Source organism: Molothrus aeneus, chromosome 2, assembly GCF_037042795.1.
Source record: "Molothrus aeneus isolate 106 chromosome 2, BPBGC_Maene_1.0, whole genome shotgun sequence".
NCBI classification, from domain to species: domain Eukaryota; kingdom Metazoa; phylum Chordata; class Aves; order Passeriformes; family Icteridae; genus Molothrus; species Molothrus aeneus.
In genome coordinates, this window is record NC_089647.1 from 30,287,493 (window position 1) to 30,304,032 (window position 16,540).

Here is a 16,540-nt window from a genome sequence, read left to right on the forward strand (position 1 = left end):
TGTTTGTCCCATAGCCAGCAGTACCAGAGCAGAAATGGATTGAACCTGCATGCCTATAATGCATATTACATTACCCATGAGCTTGCCTTCACTGTGGTTCTTCTTCCCCTGTGGGTCAGGAGCTGTCAGTCGCTGCCTCTTGGTAAGGTTGGCATCCCCTGTCAAGCAGCAAACCCCTTGTAGGGTTCACAGACACATTGATGGTGGCACAAACAGAGCCACACAGAATGTGTGGTCCCAGCCAGCAGCCTGCCCAGCATTCAGAGAGGATATGTGCTGCAGGCAAAACTGTTATGTGTGGCACAAGGAAGTGTTTTATCTCCTGCAGATGTACAGAGAGACCACAGTGGGGATCCTGATGGATTCAGCATGGCTGGACCACCCCCTCCACTGCCCTGGTGTGAGCTAACAGGCTGTGACTTTCCTTTCAAATAGGCGGCACTTGCTGTATGGATCACTATCCTGCGTTTCATGGGAGACCTCCCTGAGCCGAAATACCACACAGCCATGAGTGATGGTGGTGAGAAGATACCAGTAATGACAAAAATCTATGAGACTCTTGGGAAGAAGACCTATAAGAAAGAGCTGCAGGCTCTGCAGGGAGAAGGAGAGGTAACTGTGGCTGTAAAAGAGGTGTTGTTATTGTTAGGTCTTGGATATTGAAATGTGCTGGAAAGAAACAACTTGTGGGGTTTGCTGCAGGCAATCAGTTTGTTGATTTTATTTGCACTTATGCTATGAAGTGAGAAATGCCTGTGATCCTGTCCCTTCCTCACAGGGAGAACTGAATGTCCGCCAGCTGAATGTTCCCCAATGAAGGAAGTGCCGTGATATCTCTCATGGGACTTTGATCTCTCTCCTCCACCCTGCAGGGCTAAAGTACAGGGGGGAATGCAATGTCCTATGTTTCTTATTTGGAGATTTCCTTTTGATCTGCCCTGAGTCAGAAGAGACTAAATTAAAAGTGTGCCCTTAATCTTGGAGCAGGAAGTAATTAGTTACCAGGAGATTAAGCTGTGGAAATAAAATTTTTTTAAAAAACCAAATCCCTATTGCATCCTGAGTGCCTTCTGGATGTCACTGGAGGACTTCATCTTAGTATCCTTCCCAGACAAAACATTATTCTGGAGAGATCAATGTCCACAGTGCTGATACATTTTCATCTTTGGCAATTGCTTTATTCAACGGGATGAGATATAATCTGCTATTGGCATCTTCTGGATGCCACTGTTCAATTTTCAAGAAGTTTTCTTGACAAGTCGCTGTAGTATTTGCAGAGGTAAATTAACAAATCCCTTGTTCTTAAAATGACGATACCATTCAGCACTTCTAGTGAATTACCTGATGAGAGTAGCCTCAGTATCATAATTCTGTAAAAATATACACCAAGAATGACCTTTCATTTCTTCTGCCCATAGCTTCTTGCTTGTTTATTAGAAAAAGTTGTATTTTGGCCAACTGAGTTATCAGGTAGTACAGAAGAGAAGGAAATTTAAGCTGTCCTTTTTGACTGTGGTTAAATCATTTCTTCACAGTACAAAAAGATGCCTGAGCAAAATGATATGCAAATCCAGGTTTACAGCACCAGCTCATGTTTATAATGGATATAAACCATCACAGCCACAGGACTTAAAGTGTCACTTAGGTGTGAAATTGTGGTCTTTTCAAAGCTGTTTAAATGGGTAGAGGTTAACTGGGCCTAAAAGTTTGCTATAAAAGCAGAAAGCCAGCAAGTAATTTGATGACATATAGTCAGTGCCTAGAGCTGTCCCACATTAAAGGTGTCCTTCTGGGAAACCTGACAGAGCACAGGACTGGTTAAAAGTTATAAAACCACAGTGTGTGGACTACCTGTCCATGAATCCCTGGCTAGATGACTTCCAGCTAAAAACCTGCTGTGCAAATGGCTTGTCTCAGAGAGTGGTCTTGCTCATCTCATTTCCACTGTCATACAGCAGAACTGGATGGACCTGGGCTCAGCACAAATCAGCCATGTATTCAACAAACCTTTTTTCATATGTTCCCAATATATAATTTTGATCTGAGGGACACTTACTGATTAGAGAGTATTTACAAAATTCAGAGCCAGCCCTGGGTTATCCAGAGGCTCAGGAATATGGGTCCAGACTTCTGGTTCCCAGTGGCCTCTGACGCATCTCAGTCTCTGCTCAGGATTAATGGTCTTTTGCAGGAGCCCAGGGGAGGCAGAGAGAGCACCTATTCAGGGCTTGCATCTCACCACTTTGCATCCCCTCCTATTGCTTTGCAGAGTACTCATGTTGATGGGCACAAGAAGAACAGTGTGCGGCACAAACTGGTCTCCTTAACGCTCAAGAAGAAATCCAAACTGACGGAGGAGGTGAGGGGAGACGCTTGGCCGCCTGGCAGCACAAGTGCCGTTGGATTGTCTGCAGCCCTCTCTGACTCTCTTCTGCTTTTCCCTAGACAACATAGAACCAGCCCTCCTCTGGGTTTGGCGCTACCTGTCTCTCTGCCTGAAAGATTTAAGGAGTGTTTAAGGGGAAAGGTTGGCTTCCCGTGTCTCCTTGGGTCATTCTGCTCCTCGCGCCGGCCTCCCCTCGGCTCCTGTTCTCCATCCATCCAGCACCTTCCCTCCCCTCTTTCACAGCCCTTCATCCAGCTGCTGATACCTCTCACCACTCTGTGATGGTCTGATTGTTATCCCTGCTTTTAGTTTCCTGCCTGTAGATAGCAGAGATGGGGTCTCCAACAGCACTCTGCTCCACTCCAGGGCCAGGGACAAAACTCCCCATGGGAGCAGTTACCCCAGGCTGAGAGCTTTTGAGAAGTGCTATCTCAAAAGATTGAGGAATGATAAATCTTTCAGGTGGGGGTGATGGAAACAATTGATAGACTGCCCATTTCCAGAGCAGGCACCATCTTACCTGGCTACAGCTTCTTGAGAGCATGAAGATTGCTCTGTGAGATATAACCTTAGGGGTCAGTGGGGAGAAACAGGGCCCAATCCAGCTCACCCTAATTGGCTCTGAAGATGCTCTAGAAATGTCCATCTCTCTAAATGGAGATGGGGTTGACTAGGTGAGACGGTGAGGCAGATGGCAGACAAATGCCATCCTTGTTTTCACAGACAGCACCATGCTTATGCAGTTTCAGCTGCACCATTAGCATGGGAAATGGGTCCATTTTGCCAGTGAAAACATTGATGATTATTTTAATATGATTAGAATAAAGGGACAGGTCCTTCTTGGCAATTAGATGGTTTATTCCAAAGATGCTTGGTGGCCCTCTCCCAGCAGCAGGACCAGCTCAGAGCAGGGATGCAAGGGGGTGCCATTGTAGAAACCCTGGGATAGGACCAAGCAGGTGGAAGCGTAACTAGACAGGACCATTTTTAATTTCATCCATCCATGATTAAAGCCAATGCAGTCAAACCCTCCAATTCCCTTTAAAATCCTAGATCAAAGGACTTCTGAGAGCCCTCCTGGCTGGTGGAGGAGTCCTCCTGGGGGAGCACCACACACTTGGGATGGGGGTGGGGGGGCCCACAGTGACTGGCTGTCCTGAAAGAGACCAATATGTTTGGTTGGCAGGTGACAAAGAGACTTCATGATGGTGAGTCTACGCTGCAGGGTAATAGCATGCTTGAAGACCGACCCACTTCGAACCTGGAGAAGCTCCATTTCATTATTGGTAATGGCATCCTCAGGCCAGCCTTAAGGTTAGACATCAAAATAAAGGCATGAACATGCCATTCTTTCCATTCCTTCTTCCTTGAGCTTTTCTTGAGCTATTCAAACAAGTTTGATATTATCTGCAGCTTTACAAAGCTCTCGTTTCATTATTTTTATGGTTATGTTGTATAATGCAGGCTAGGCTGGATCATGTTCCTTACTGCCTGTATCAGGCCCAGTGGGAAGACCATGCAAACAGATTCAAACATTTCTGAAAGTCCTAATGACACTGGATTGTTCTTTTAAATGCCCACTCTTGTTCCTCACTACTCTGTTTTCCATTTGACTGTTGTATCTCTTTTGTTTATGTGAATATTTTTAATGGTCTGCTAATGAAAAACTCAAACTCATTTCAGCTGCTAAATGAAGCATTCAGAAATCGGAAAGTGTCAAATGAAGGGCACTTGCTCATCTCTGGTTTAGCCAATTTATGTGTTTATGTTTATTAATAGAAGTTAGTGTTAAATAATTCCTCGTTTTTATTGTTTAACTTTTAATTATTTTTTTATTCCTATTGTAGGGATGAAATCTACTGTCAAATCTGCAAGCAGCTGACTCAGAACCCATCCAAAAGCAGCCATGCTAGGGGGTGGATACTGATGTCCCTTTGTGTGGGTTGTTTTGCTCCTTCTGAGAAGTTTGTGAAGGTAAATTGTAGATGACATTTGTCTAATGAATTATCTGTGTATTGGTATTGTCTAATGAATTATCAAATGTATTGGTATACATTTTCTTGTCCACTCATGGGACCAGCTTTTCTCTTGGGCTTCACAGTAGAGGGAATCCCAGTCTTTGCCAGAAATGAAGATGAGAGAGTTCCTAAGGAAACTGTTTATGATCCCAAGTTCAATGTCTAATGTCAATCAGATGAGTCACTCCTGAGAAGTGACTGTCTCTTTCCTGTGACTCTAAAGGTAATGTAGACAACCAAATTAACTGATGTCTCCTGCATGTAGATATGTGAAGATGTGATTAAGTGACTTCTGTTAGGAAATTTGTTTGTGGGAGCCTGCAAGTGGAATTCACACAACCAGAATAGCCCACATTTCTCCTCTGTTTCTTGAATGCAAGGGTCTGTGCATTCAGCATTTACTGGCTTTGACAGTATGACCTCGGGCATCTACTCTACCATAAGTGGCAAGGAATAGAGCACAGCCAATTAAAAATATAAATTTATACTAAAACAATGCACATAGAAAGGGAAGGACTTAATTTACATGGAAGTATATTTGCAAAGGTGCTCTCTGAATGATGCTATGTTCCCCATCATGTGTCATATTGAGAACATCCAATTCCAAACAGCCACATGAGATGACATGTAACCCATCTTCAGCAGCTCTGTGGATCAGCAGGACTGAAGTCAGTGGGAGATGCCAAGTGGCTGACACTTTAGAAAATCAGGTTGTTCTTAAGGATTTTCTTTTTCTCTTTTCTGGGTGAAGTTCTGTTGCCTAGATTTGAACAGTCTGCTTTCCAAATTAGTTAGAGTCATGGAATTGTTTGGGTTGGAAAAGACGTCTAAGATCAAGTCCAACCACTGCCAATCCAACCACTGCCAAGCCTACCACTAAAGCATGTCCACAGGTGCCGTATCTGCATTTTTTTTTTATACTTCCAGGGATGATGATTCCACCACTTCCCTGGACAATTTGTTCCAGTGCCTGACTGGAAATAAAGATGTTCCATTAATTTCCATAGATATCAGATTAGGTACTGGGTGTTCAGCACTGAAAGAGCTGAAGCCAAGAATAGAAATGCCTCCTTCATCCCCAGGCCTTGTCAGTGTGAAATCTAATAAAGAAGATAAATCACTGGCAAAGTCACAGGAAATTAAATCATGTGTGGAAATGAGATCTGAGAAGTATGGTGCAGGAAGTTGTGTTGGTTTAAATCTTAAATAATAGAAGATTTCTTTAGGATAGTGAAGGACTTGTCAGAAATGTGTAAGTAGTTCTGGAGACTCAGACATAGAATCATACAACCACAGGATCATAGAATCACAGAAGCATAGAATGGTTTGGGCTGGAAGGGATATTTATAAGTCATCTAGTTAAATCCTGATGCCAAGAGGGCGTTCCTTCCACTAGACCAGATTGCTTAGAGTTCCATTCAGCCTGGCCTGGGATGAGGCAGACACAATTTTTCTGGACAACCTGTTCCAGTGCCTTACCCCACTCTCATAGCAAATAATTTCTTCCTTATGCCCAATCTAAACCTGCCCTCTTTTGGTTTAAAGTAACTTCCCCTTGTCCTGTCCTTCCATTCCTTTATCAAAAGTCCCTCTCCAGCTCTTGTAGCCCCTCTTGTAGCCCCTCCAAGTTCTGGAAGGTGCTCTAAAGTCTCCCTGGAGCCTTCTCTTCTCCAGGCTGAGCAACTCCAACTCTCTCAACCTGTCTCTATAGCAGAGGTGCTCCAGCCCTCTGAGCATCTTAGTGGCCTCCTCCAGACTTGCTCCAACAGCTCAACATCTTTCTTGTGTTGGGGGCTCCAGAGTTGGATGCAGCACTCCAGGTGGGATCTGGTTAGGGCAGAGTAGGGGGCAGAATTTCGCCCTGCTGCCCACACTGCTGGTGATGCAGCCCAGGACATATTTGGCTTTCTGAGCTGTGAGTGCTCACTGATAGGTCATGTTGAACTTCTTGCCCATAAATACCCTCAAGTCCTTCTCCCCAGGATTAGTCTCAATCCATTCTCTGCCCAGCCTGCGTTTGTGTTTGGGATTGCCCTAGCCCAGGCGCAGGAAATTGCTCTTGTCCTTGTTGAACTTCATGTGGTTCACGCAGGCCCAGCTCTTAGGCATGTCCAAGTCCCTCTGCATGGCATCCATTTCCTTCTATGATTCTGTCGTTCAAAAGTATCAATTAGAACTGAACATTTTGAGAAGGATTTCACTGATAATGAGGCAGATCTTCAATATGTATTCCAGCTCCCAAATATTCAAGTTATGCTTTGGATCCCACCTTTAGCGCATCATGTGTTAAATATGGGCCACTCCTGTTCTTTGCACCTTTCTTTCAACTAACAGTGGGTCTAGGTGGGAAGGTTCAGTCACAAGGGAGTAGGAATGTGAAAAAATATGTAATTGCATAGTTCATTATTAGCAATAGCATAATTAAACCTACACTTTGACATTGCATCAACCATTTACAATCATTTGCAGCAGATCTCTGCGGGGTGCGGAGGTTCAGGGACATCACACCATAACCATTATGATCCAGCGAAGCCAAATTTATTATGCCTAAAAAGACTATATTTATAATAAATCTCTACTGTCCATGCATCTCTAGCTAATACATGATTGGTTAATCCTAGCTGTTCACGCATCTAAAATAGAATGCTGATTGGATCACCTAATTTTTCGCGCGTTTTGCTGTGGTAGTCTGGCCCACCCATGATTCACTTTTTTCTTACTTTCCCAAGCATGCTGACAAACTTGCTGAGTCCTGATGACTCTTCTTGTATCTTCTTCAAGGATATACTGACCCCATTTCTGAATATGTCTATTATTCATTGTTTGTGAACGTGTCCATTGTCCATTATTACAAGCAGGCTGGATTGTGCATCAGCTGAATATGGCCATTGTCTAGCAAGAACTCCTCAATCTGCAAAGAACTCTCAACAGATCTCATCCCTATAACCTACCTGTGTTACGTAGGTACTTCATAGTGTCTCTGTAAGTTAGGATTGACAGAGATATCTGTCTCTCTGGCCATGTTATTTATGGCTGACAGTGTTACAAAGCAGTCTGTGTTTCTGAAGGAATGGCTGTGTGTTATCATTCAGAGAACTCTTATCTTTCTACAAAGTCTCTCAGAAAAAATTGGTTTACAGATTTATTAGTCTTTGCTAACATTTTGGCCAAGGTGTTTGTGTAAAATTTTTAAGTGTGTTATCTTTCATATTGTGGAAATCACTGGATTTAATTTTCTCTACAATAATGTGGTTATATTTTTAACATACATTAAAGTGCTTCAAATTCTGTTTTAGGCCAAAATGCTATTTGAAATCTAGACTAGAGAGATATCTGACTAGAGAGATATCTGTTAATGTCACTGTGAAGGATCTTTTGTGCTGTCAGTTAAATGTTCTGAGTAGCATTCACTTACAATCCTCTGGAATCATTACTTACACATATTTTTTCATTTGCTCCCATCTTTTTGGCCAACATTCAATAACATTTTATAACACATCTTTAAAATACAAAGATAGAAATGACTGGCAGCAATAGCAGGAACAGAAGAGCTTCTGCTCTGGCTTCAATCAAAGGTCTATCTGGTCTGGTATCTTATCTCCTGTGAGGCCAGAAATGCACATTAGAAGAACAAGGCAGGGGTGCAGACTGTCCTACTGCCTCTCAGCTTCCAGTGATGTGATGCAGGAGCATCCAAGCCTGAGTGGTATCACTGTCATTAGTCACAGAGGGCTTTTCTCTGATGAAACATTACTTTTTGCAAATGCTTGGCCTCTTAAGCCGAAGGTCTAAACAATGTGTTCCCTTCTGCCAACAGTATTTAAGGAACTTTATCAACGGAGGCCCCCCAGGTTATGCTCCCTATTGTGAAGAGAGGCTGAGGAGGACGTTTGCCAACGGGACAAGGACACAGCCACCCAGTTGGCTGGAGCTGCAGGTATGAGCCCCTCCATGTCCTCCCCAGGGAACTGGAGCTTAGGGTTTAAGTCTTCCACTGTCACAAGAACCACGTCTCTGTCAGGACAGAATGTGGGACAGCAGAATGCCTATTTCTGTCAACAATTTTCATGAAATTTCAACATATTGCATTCCCTGTACATCCTGGATGTGCTCCAGAGTATGTTGAAGATCAATCCTTTTGGCTGCATCAGTATTTGTAAATTAAAAGTGTGCTGTTGGCATTGAGTCCAGCTGGCACAGAGCAAGCCCCTGTGTGTTCAAAAAACTATCTTCCAGATGAAAGTGGCTGCAGGCAAACTGCCTCCCATGAGTGGTCCCTGGGGCTTGTTTGGGGATAATTATAGCTGGAACAGGCAGTTTGTGCAAATTTGCCCACTTTCTAAACTGGTCTGCAAGCATATACAGCTGTGTTCCGGTGTCCATGAACATTCTCAAGCATGCTTTTATTTTCTGGATTAGGCACCTTGATGACTGAATGTAAATAAAATATCTGTGACTTCCAAGTGCTTCCACTGGCTGACTGTACATTATCCTGTTGACAAATATGGTGTGGTAGCACTGAAAAGCAGCCAGTCAGTGGGATCAGGAATTAGTAAGTGGTTACCAGAGTGGGGTGGAGGAGTATGCAGGTAAATAGTATTGAAATACACGTAACATTATAAAGTTTGACTTTGATCCTTTAGGCAACCAAGTCCAAGAAACCGATCATGCTACCTGTCACGTTTATGGATGGCACAACAAAGACACTGTTGACAGACTCTGCAACAACTGCTAAAGAGCTCTGTAATTCTTTGGCTGACAAAATCAGCCTGAAGGACCGATTTGGCTTTTCGCTCTACATTGCACTTTTTGACAAGGTACATCTTAGCTTCTGTTCCTGAATAGTTCTCGGAAAGAAGGAGGAGATTCTTCTTGCTGTCACATAACTTCCAGAAGGCAGTGGGATTATTTCTACAGTGCAAGTGTCAGCATAATTTTCACAAAAAGAGTAGTCAAACTCTGCAGCTGGGTTGTAGGAAAATCTCTCTCCTCTGAATATCCTTGGAGATATTCAGAATTTAACAGGAAAATGCACAGAGAAACCCATTCAAAGATGCACCTGTGCTGACTAGTCTGGTGGATCATAAACCTTCAGAAATTCCTTTCCTCCTACAAGCTTATGTGATGCTATTCTCTTACTCTCAGTTAAGCTTATTAGAGATGACTTTCCAGTAAAACATCCTACCTGGATTTTTATGCAAGGGAGCCAATTAAATTTAATTGGAAAGCTAACAGTTGAAATTAAGCTTCTGTAATGAGATAAAATCCAAACTGCCGTGCCTGCATTGGCATTTAACCTGCTTTATTTGACCTGAAAATACATATTTCTCAGAAACTCTGTTAAAATAAAGGTGAGCATAAATGAGAGGGGTAAAGCTTCATCAGATGAGACAACAGCTGCAAGTCAATGAAACTCAAGTATACCAAGAGCTGCTGTATAAGAGGATGAAGTATATTCTCACTTACAGACGTGGCCACCTCTGCCTCTAGGTGGGAAAGAAAATGGTTTACACTCTGTATTCTTCATCTTTTGTGAGGAGACATTCAGCAAAGGATGCTAAGTCTAAGATGTAGTGCTTTGGGGGCTTCATGGCAGACCTCAGTGAGGAGACATGTAAATTTCTGTAACAGGACAGGCTCTTTTATTCTGGGTTTTTCTGATGCTTAGCTAGGTTGGATCCAAGTCCATGACTTTGAAACAGCACATTTCAAAGCACAGTATGAATCAACAATAGTTTAAAATGGGACCATTGGCTTTGCTGAATCATGTTGATGCTCTTCTTTCAGTCTGGATGGGAAGCTGGAGCTCAAAATGGAATGGCTCACCCAGCCATGCTTCAGGACTTGGCTGGCTAGATGACATAGAACCATTGATTATTTTTATTATTTTGATTATAAAGGTAGTCTGAGCAACTCAAAAATAGATCTCTATACCTAAAACAGTCTGCATTTGTTCAGGTGAATGGCACATTTCTCTCTGCCCTGCCTAGGTGTCCTCGCTGGGGAGTGGCAATGACCACGTGATGGATGCTGTGTCCCAGTGCGAGCAGTATGCCAAGGAGCAGGGAGCGCAGGAGCGCAACGCACCGTGGCGGCTCTTCTTCAGGAAGGAGATCTTCACCCCCTGGCACAACCCCAGTGAGGACAACGTGGCCACCAATCTCATCTACCAACAGATCGTGCGAGGGGTGAAGTTTGGGGAGTACCGGTGTGACAAGGTATGCGACCTCAGCAGCTCCCAGTCTGGTCCAACAAGTATCTTTGAGGTGGTGAAATAGGTTACCATGAAGGGGATGATAAATATTCCTCCCTGAACACCCATTAGCTTGGGCATTATGGTACTCACTTGGAAAACAGGAGCTACAGTAGTCAGATCCTCTTGACTGGGCTTGGAAGCTTCCATGTGCTGCATGAGCATTCTTAACAATGAACATGGTAAGGCTTAATCATAGCTTTCAGTGGTCAATGTCCTGAACTTTAGATGTGCAAAAAGGTGCAAAAGGTGAAGTTCTGCCAAAAGAAGCATCCCCACACAATTATGTAGTACACCCAACCTCCACCACATGCTTCTTGAGTGGTGGAGGATGGATGTTGTGATGACTTGGTGACAGCATTAACTTGATTTATTTGGCTCCCACAGGAGGAAGATCTGGCAGAACTGGCTTCCCAGCAGTACTATGTGGACTATGGGTCAGAAATGGTACTGGAAAGGCTGCTAAATCTAATTCCATCCTACATTCCAGACAGAGAGATCACAGCTTCAAAAACAGTGGAAAAATGGGCTCAGCTCATTATAGCTGCACATAAAAAGGTGAGGACAATAGATCACCTGTCGAGGACCACGTCATGTTTCAATAACTTCATTTGCCTTTTAAACATGTGCTAGACATCATAGCTCAGCTCTTAGCCTGGCCTGAAGGTAAAACTGTGAGAAAGGGCAGGGCTTGTACTAGCCATATTCAGCTTTAGCACTGTTTTTTATGCAAGATCTGACAAAAGACATCCTCAAAAGATTTACTGTGAGATGCAAAACACCATCTCTGGGGTGACATTCCTGTTACACAAGACTGTGGTGTTACTGGTGGTATTACAGAGGTGGTTCATGTCTCTGGGTAATGTCAGGGCTTTATTGTGCCAAGTATTGTATAAAACCTCCCTGGCTTCAATTAGAACATTTGTGACACTCTCACACGACAACACTTCCCATAACTCATTACCCAGTACTCATGACCACTCATGAGGGGTGATGTTCCTGGCATGAGCATGGCATTCATTTAACATCAGGAGCCAGCTTCAGATCAGGATCCCTACTATGTAAACAGCTCCATGTGCATAGGGAGTCTCACCTCAACTTAACTGTCAGTGGAGACACAGGGATTCACTTGGATCCTGCACATCCCCCGTCAGCCTGTCAGCTTTGTACAGAAGTGTCAGGTGTCTAAAGGATGCCCTAAATAAGAGGCTTAAGGGATGAGTGTCTGCTTCCAGCTATAGGAATGTCAAGCTGAAAAGCAAACACTTACTTTAGGGAAACCCACAGTCTAGTGAGACAAACCTCACTGAGACTGGTCACTCCAAATGCTTTCCCAGGTTTCTCCAAGTCAAATTATTCCATAAAGTGGGAACTGAAGGCCAGGACTTTGACCAAACTGTCACTTGTTCCTGTAGTAGTTTGGCCCTTAGCCCCACTGAGACCTCCATTAATATTTGTTCCAAGATCTTCAGGTTACATGGATTGATTTTTCCTTGCTCTCTTCCTGGATATAACTGTGTTTTGCTTCATGTTCATTGTGGTTTGCTTTTTTCTGTAGGGAATTTATACTCAGAAGAGGGCAGACCCAAAAAAGGTCAAGGAAGAAGTAGTGGATTTTGCACGTTTCAAGTGGCCTTTGCTGTTTTCTCGGTTTTATGAAGCCTTCAAATTCTCAGGTGAGTCAGTAGAGCACATCCCCAGAGCACAAGATGCTCTAAAGCAAAAGGAAGGAGAGATGGGGATTCCAGAGACAAGAAGGGGACCATCCAGCTGGTCTTTTTGGACACATTATTTTTTGTTGCATCCTGATTAGCAATGGCTCAGGCTTTGGGTCTGCCACTATTTCTCTCCCTTAAAAAACACAGAGCTTTTTGATCATTGCATCCTCCTTTGAAACATTTTCTGTATCCTAAGACCCTTCATGAGCTGATTGAGTGTCTTGTCTTAACCCCAGGGCCAAGCCTGCCTAAAAATGATGTGATTGTAGCTGTCAACTGGACAGGGGTGTACTTTGTGGATGAACAGGAGCAGGTTCTCTTAGAGCTCTCTTTCCCAGAGATCACAGCTGTGTCAAGCAGCAGGTAAGGAGGAATAGACTGCGCTGGCAATTTCACCATAGATCAGTCTTTTTTCAGGTTTTGCCTCTGGATTTCATTATGTTTCATGTTTTTGTCTCCTATAAAAATACATCCCAGAGGAGGAAAGCTACAAGGGCAGAGTTTCACCCTGGCCACCATTAAAGGTGATGAATACACTTTCACCTCCAACAATGCAGAGGATATCCGGGACCTGGTGGTGGCCTTCCTTGAAGGACTAAGGAAACGATCCAAGTATGTGGTCACTCTCCAAGACAACCCAAATCCAGGCAAGTAAATAGCCCAGCTCAGTGGTAAACATAATATTCCTGAGGAATTTGGAAAAAAAAAAAACCAGTTCTAACCAATGGTTGGGTTTTTTGCAGTGGGAGAAGAATCTGGGTTCCTCAGCTTCCTTAAAGGAGACCTGATAGTTCTGGACCAGGACACAGGAGAACAAGTGATGAACTCGGGGTGGGCTAATGGGTTCAATGAACGGACCAAGCAGAGAGGGGATTTCCCAACTGATTCCGTCTATGTCTTGCCTACCGTTACCATGCCTCCGTTGGAGATCGTGGTAAGCAGTCTTACGGAATTGCACACCTTGGTACAATGTCCAGGGAAGTCAAAGCCTTCATGGACTGCTTAGATCTGGCCCAAGTCTACCTGAACGTAAGGCAGAAACCAAAGAGGATGAGAGAGGTGACAAGTTGTCCAAGGCAGAAGTGATCTCAGCCTTTCTTCTTATCTTGGCACTTAGGACACCACAAATTTGTGACTTGGAATGTCCATGAATTGTGCTAAATCCTTTCAGCTGGCCTGGCTGCTTAAAGGTGTGTTTGTGGTTGGAGGGAACTGCTACATTCACATGTGGAGCTGTAGGTTCCAGAGCACATTTTCTTCCTTAGGAAGTGATCAACGCTATGGAAATACTTGTTATTCCTTGCATCAGTGACTGAGAATGGTACAGAGAAATGACAACTGCACAGTTCTAACTGACTGTTAACAGGAATTGATGGAATATTCTCATTTTCACTGTTCTTGTTTTGTATCTGCTTCCTCTCTTTGAATACATCAGATACCAGGTAACAGAGAGTTTTTCATCCCACAGGCCCTGGTCACAATGACCCCTGACCAACGACAAGATGTTATCAGAACCTCTCAGATGGCAGTTTCAGACAGTGAAGAAAGAGTAAAGCCATACACCTTGGAGGAATTTTCCTACGATTATTTTAGGTGATTTTTTTAGCCATTCTCAAAAATTATAGGAGTCCATCTGCAGGTAACTTGGGAATCAGGAAAATTTTCCTACTGGGAAAAACTCTGAATACCCCATTGTGTGACTTTGTACAACTGCGACCTGTGGTTTAGGTCATGGCATTTGAGCTGCAGGTTTTCCACAGACAAGGTTTTATAAAGGATTTCTTCTCAGCAGAGGTGTAGCAATTTGAAATTTAATATTACATGGGAGGATGTTCTTAAGGCTATATAGGCATTTTCATCTCAGCTTCAAAAATTTAAATGTGCACCACTGCTGAATGCAGCTGACCAAAGCTCCCACTTCTGTTTGGATGGGCTGGCAATCCAAACAGGCAGATCAGATCCTCTGAGATGTCTTCCCCTTGTCAGGCTTATACTGCTAGGTGATATTCTTTCAGTGTGGCTGCCTGACCATTCATTGCCATCATCCTTCCTGTGGCTAGAAGCTTTTAGGGGTGGGGTAGGTGATTGTGGTGTCATTAATGGAGTAGGGTCTACAAGAGACTCTTCTGAGCCACAGGAGAGTACAAGTGGTTCTCTTTGAGCGGAGCTTGACCTGGATACTTGCTAAATCGTGATGTCCCTTTTGATGTAAGAGTTCATTAGCCAGGTGCTGTGAGCAGCCGTCCTAGGTGAAACATTGGCCATAAGCTGTTCCTATTATCCCTGTAATCTCTCCATCTCTTGCTTTGTATTTGCCACCAGACCACCTCCAAAACACACCCTCAGCCGGGTCATGATCACCAAGAGCCGTGGAAAGGACAAGCTGTGGTGTTACACCCGCGAGCCCATCAAACAGCCACTGCTGAAGAAGATCCTGGGCAGTGAGGAGCTGTCCCAAGAAGCCTGTATGGCCTTTATTGATATCCTTCCTCTGCTTGGGAGTCCCCTTGGGCAACAGGTCTGACAGGCAAAGAGCTGAACTGGCTCTTTAGGGCTCCAAGCAAAGCCCAAAGAAAGGTTTGAGGTTCCTCTTAAGGGCTGTGGGACCATGCCACAGGCTTGGAAATGGGTCTGCGCCACAAATCTGTACCTTAAGCATCCTTGAAATCTGACGCATGTCTACTTCTTAATCAGTGAGGATTCAGAGACCAGTTATTGAGTCCTGCTGGTCCACACACACTGACACTGTTCTGTCTTGGTTCAGCTGACTCTCTTCCAAATGCACCTGCTATGGATGGCCACAGCCCTCATCAGTCCACATGGCCTTGGGGAAAGAGTTTGATGCTGAATATATTCCTTTGCAGCCACTTCTTTAGTCATGTGTAGGATGTCTTTAACAACATCATCAACAGAGGGCCTTCACCAAATATCCCAATTAGCTCATCCTTAACTCCTACCTCCCACCTGTGCTGAAATATATGGGTGACTACCCATCCAAAAGGACCCGCTCAGTCAATGAGCTGACAGACCAAATATTTGAAGGTGCCTTGAAAGCCGAACCCCTAAAGGATGAAATCTACTGCCAGACCCTCAAGCAGCTCACAGACAACCACATCAAGTAAGAGCTCTTTGTTCCACTTGGCCCAAATGTACTAGACTGTGTTGGGCAAAGCAGATCTGAAGTGTCCGTGCCACGAGTGATTTTCTTTTCCTCCTGGGTCTCTTCTTGTGCAGATACAGTGAAGAGAAAGGCTGGGAGCTGTTGTGGTTGTGTACAGGCCTTTTCCCTCCGAGTAACATCCTCCTGCCCCATGTCCAGAGGTTCCTGCAATCCCGGAAACATCACCCCTTGGCAGCAGACTGCATCCAGAGACTCCAGAAAGCCTTGAGGTATGGCACTGAAAGACCTCCTAGTCCTGACTGTACCACAACTTCCAAATATGTGTGAAAAAATACAACTGGGAGATACTTTGGTGTCTGGGGGCACAGTGAAAGCTCACAGCCTCTCTCTGTTCCACCAAACTGATTAAAAGGGACGTTGGGTTTCTGATAAGCAGTGCAGAAAAATAGAAATTAATCAACTTCATCCAGATCCATTTCAGTTACTTTCTTCTTTTTTGGAAGAAAAATAATATTAAGAAAATGGCTGAAGTTACTCAAAAGGATATGCATTAAAAGGGGAAGATTTAAAAAGGATTCTTGCTATGATGATGCTGTGACACTTGCCACCTCCTGTTTTGCAGGAACGGATCCAGAAAATACCCACCCCATCTGGTAGAAGTGGAAGCCATTCAACACAAAACGACCCAAATTTTCCACAAGGTTTACTTCCCTGATGACACTGATGAGGTAAATGGGGGAGAAGGAAATTCTTTTCTGTCAGGATGGTTGTCAACTTTCTTATTCTCAAAAATCTCAGAAGAGGCTAATATTGGTTCTGATTCAGAAAAGCTCAGCCTTTCCAGAAGCCTCTGGGCCAAAGTGTAACAAGGAAGATCCATCCTTGTCTACTCAGATTTGTTGTGAGCTGTGTTTTTCAAGACATGGGTGCTTTGCTGGTGTTCACTGGAGGCTTTAGAGTATGAGTGCAGAAAGAGGGAAACTGGATGGGCTTATCCATTCACTCACAGTAGCTCACAGGCCTTGGCTCTCAGTTATTTGGAGT

At 43.9% G+C, this 16,540-nt stretch overlaps 1 protein-coding gene across 1 annotated transcript in view; it reads left to right on the top strand.

The window, feature by feature from the left end:
* MYO7A (myosin VIIA) overlaps positions 1-16,540 on the top strand; it is a 79,542-nt gene that overhangs the window by 55,297 nt on the left and 7,705 nt on the right. Inside the window, exons 26-42 of the mRNA XM_066572293.1 lie at positions 436-612; positions 2,270-2,359; positions 3,573-3,700; positions 4,234-4,360; positions 8,222-8,341; positions 9,048-9,221; positions 10,395-10,622; positions 11,045-11,215; positions 12,216-12,333; positions 12,612-12,738; positions 12,853-13,022; positions 13,119-13,309; positions 13,844-13,968; positions 14,698-14,855; positions 15,340-15,493; positions 15,610-15,765; positions 16,119-16,224. Coding sequence (XP_066428390.1) covers positions 436-612; positions 2,270-2,359; positions 3,573-3,700; positions 4,234-4,360; positions 8,222-8,341; positions 9,048-9,221; positions 10,395-10,622; positions 11,045-11,215; positions 12,216-12,333; positions 12,612-12,738; positions 12,853-13,022; positions 13,119-13,309; positions 13,844-13,968; positions 14,698-14,855; positions 15,340-15,493; positions 15,610-15,765; positions 16,119-16,224 — 2,520 coding nt within the window. The remainder of the gene's footprint in view (positions 1-435; positions 613-2,269; positions 2,360-3,572; positions 3,701-4,233; positions 4,361-8,221; positions 8,342-9,047; positions 9,222-10,394; positions 10,623-11,044; positions 11,216-12,215; positions 12,334-12,611; positions 12,739-12,852; positions 13,023-13,118; positions 13,310-13,843; positions 13,969-14,697; positions 14,856-15,339; positions 15,494-15,609; positions 15,766-16,118; positions 16,225-16,540) is intronic.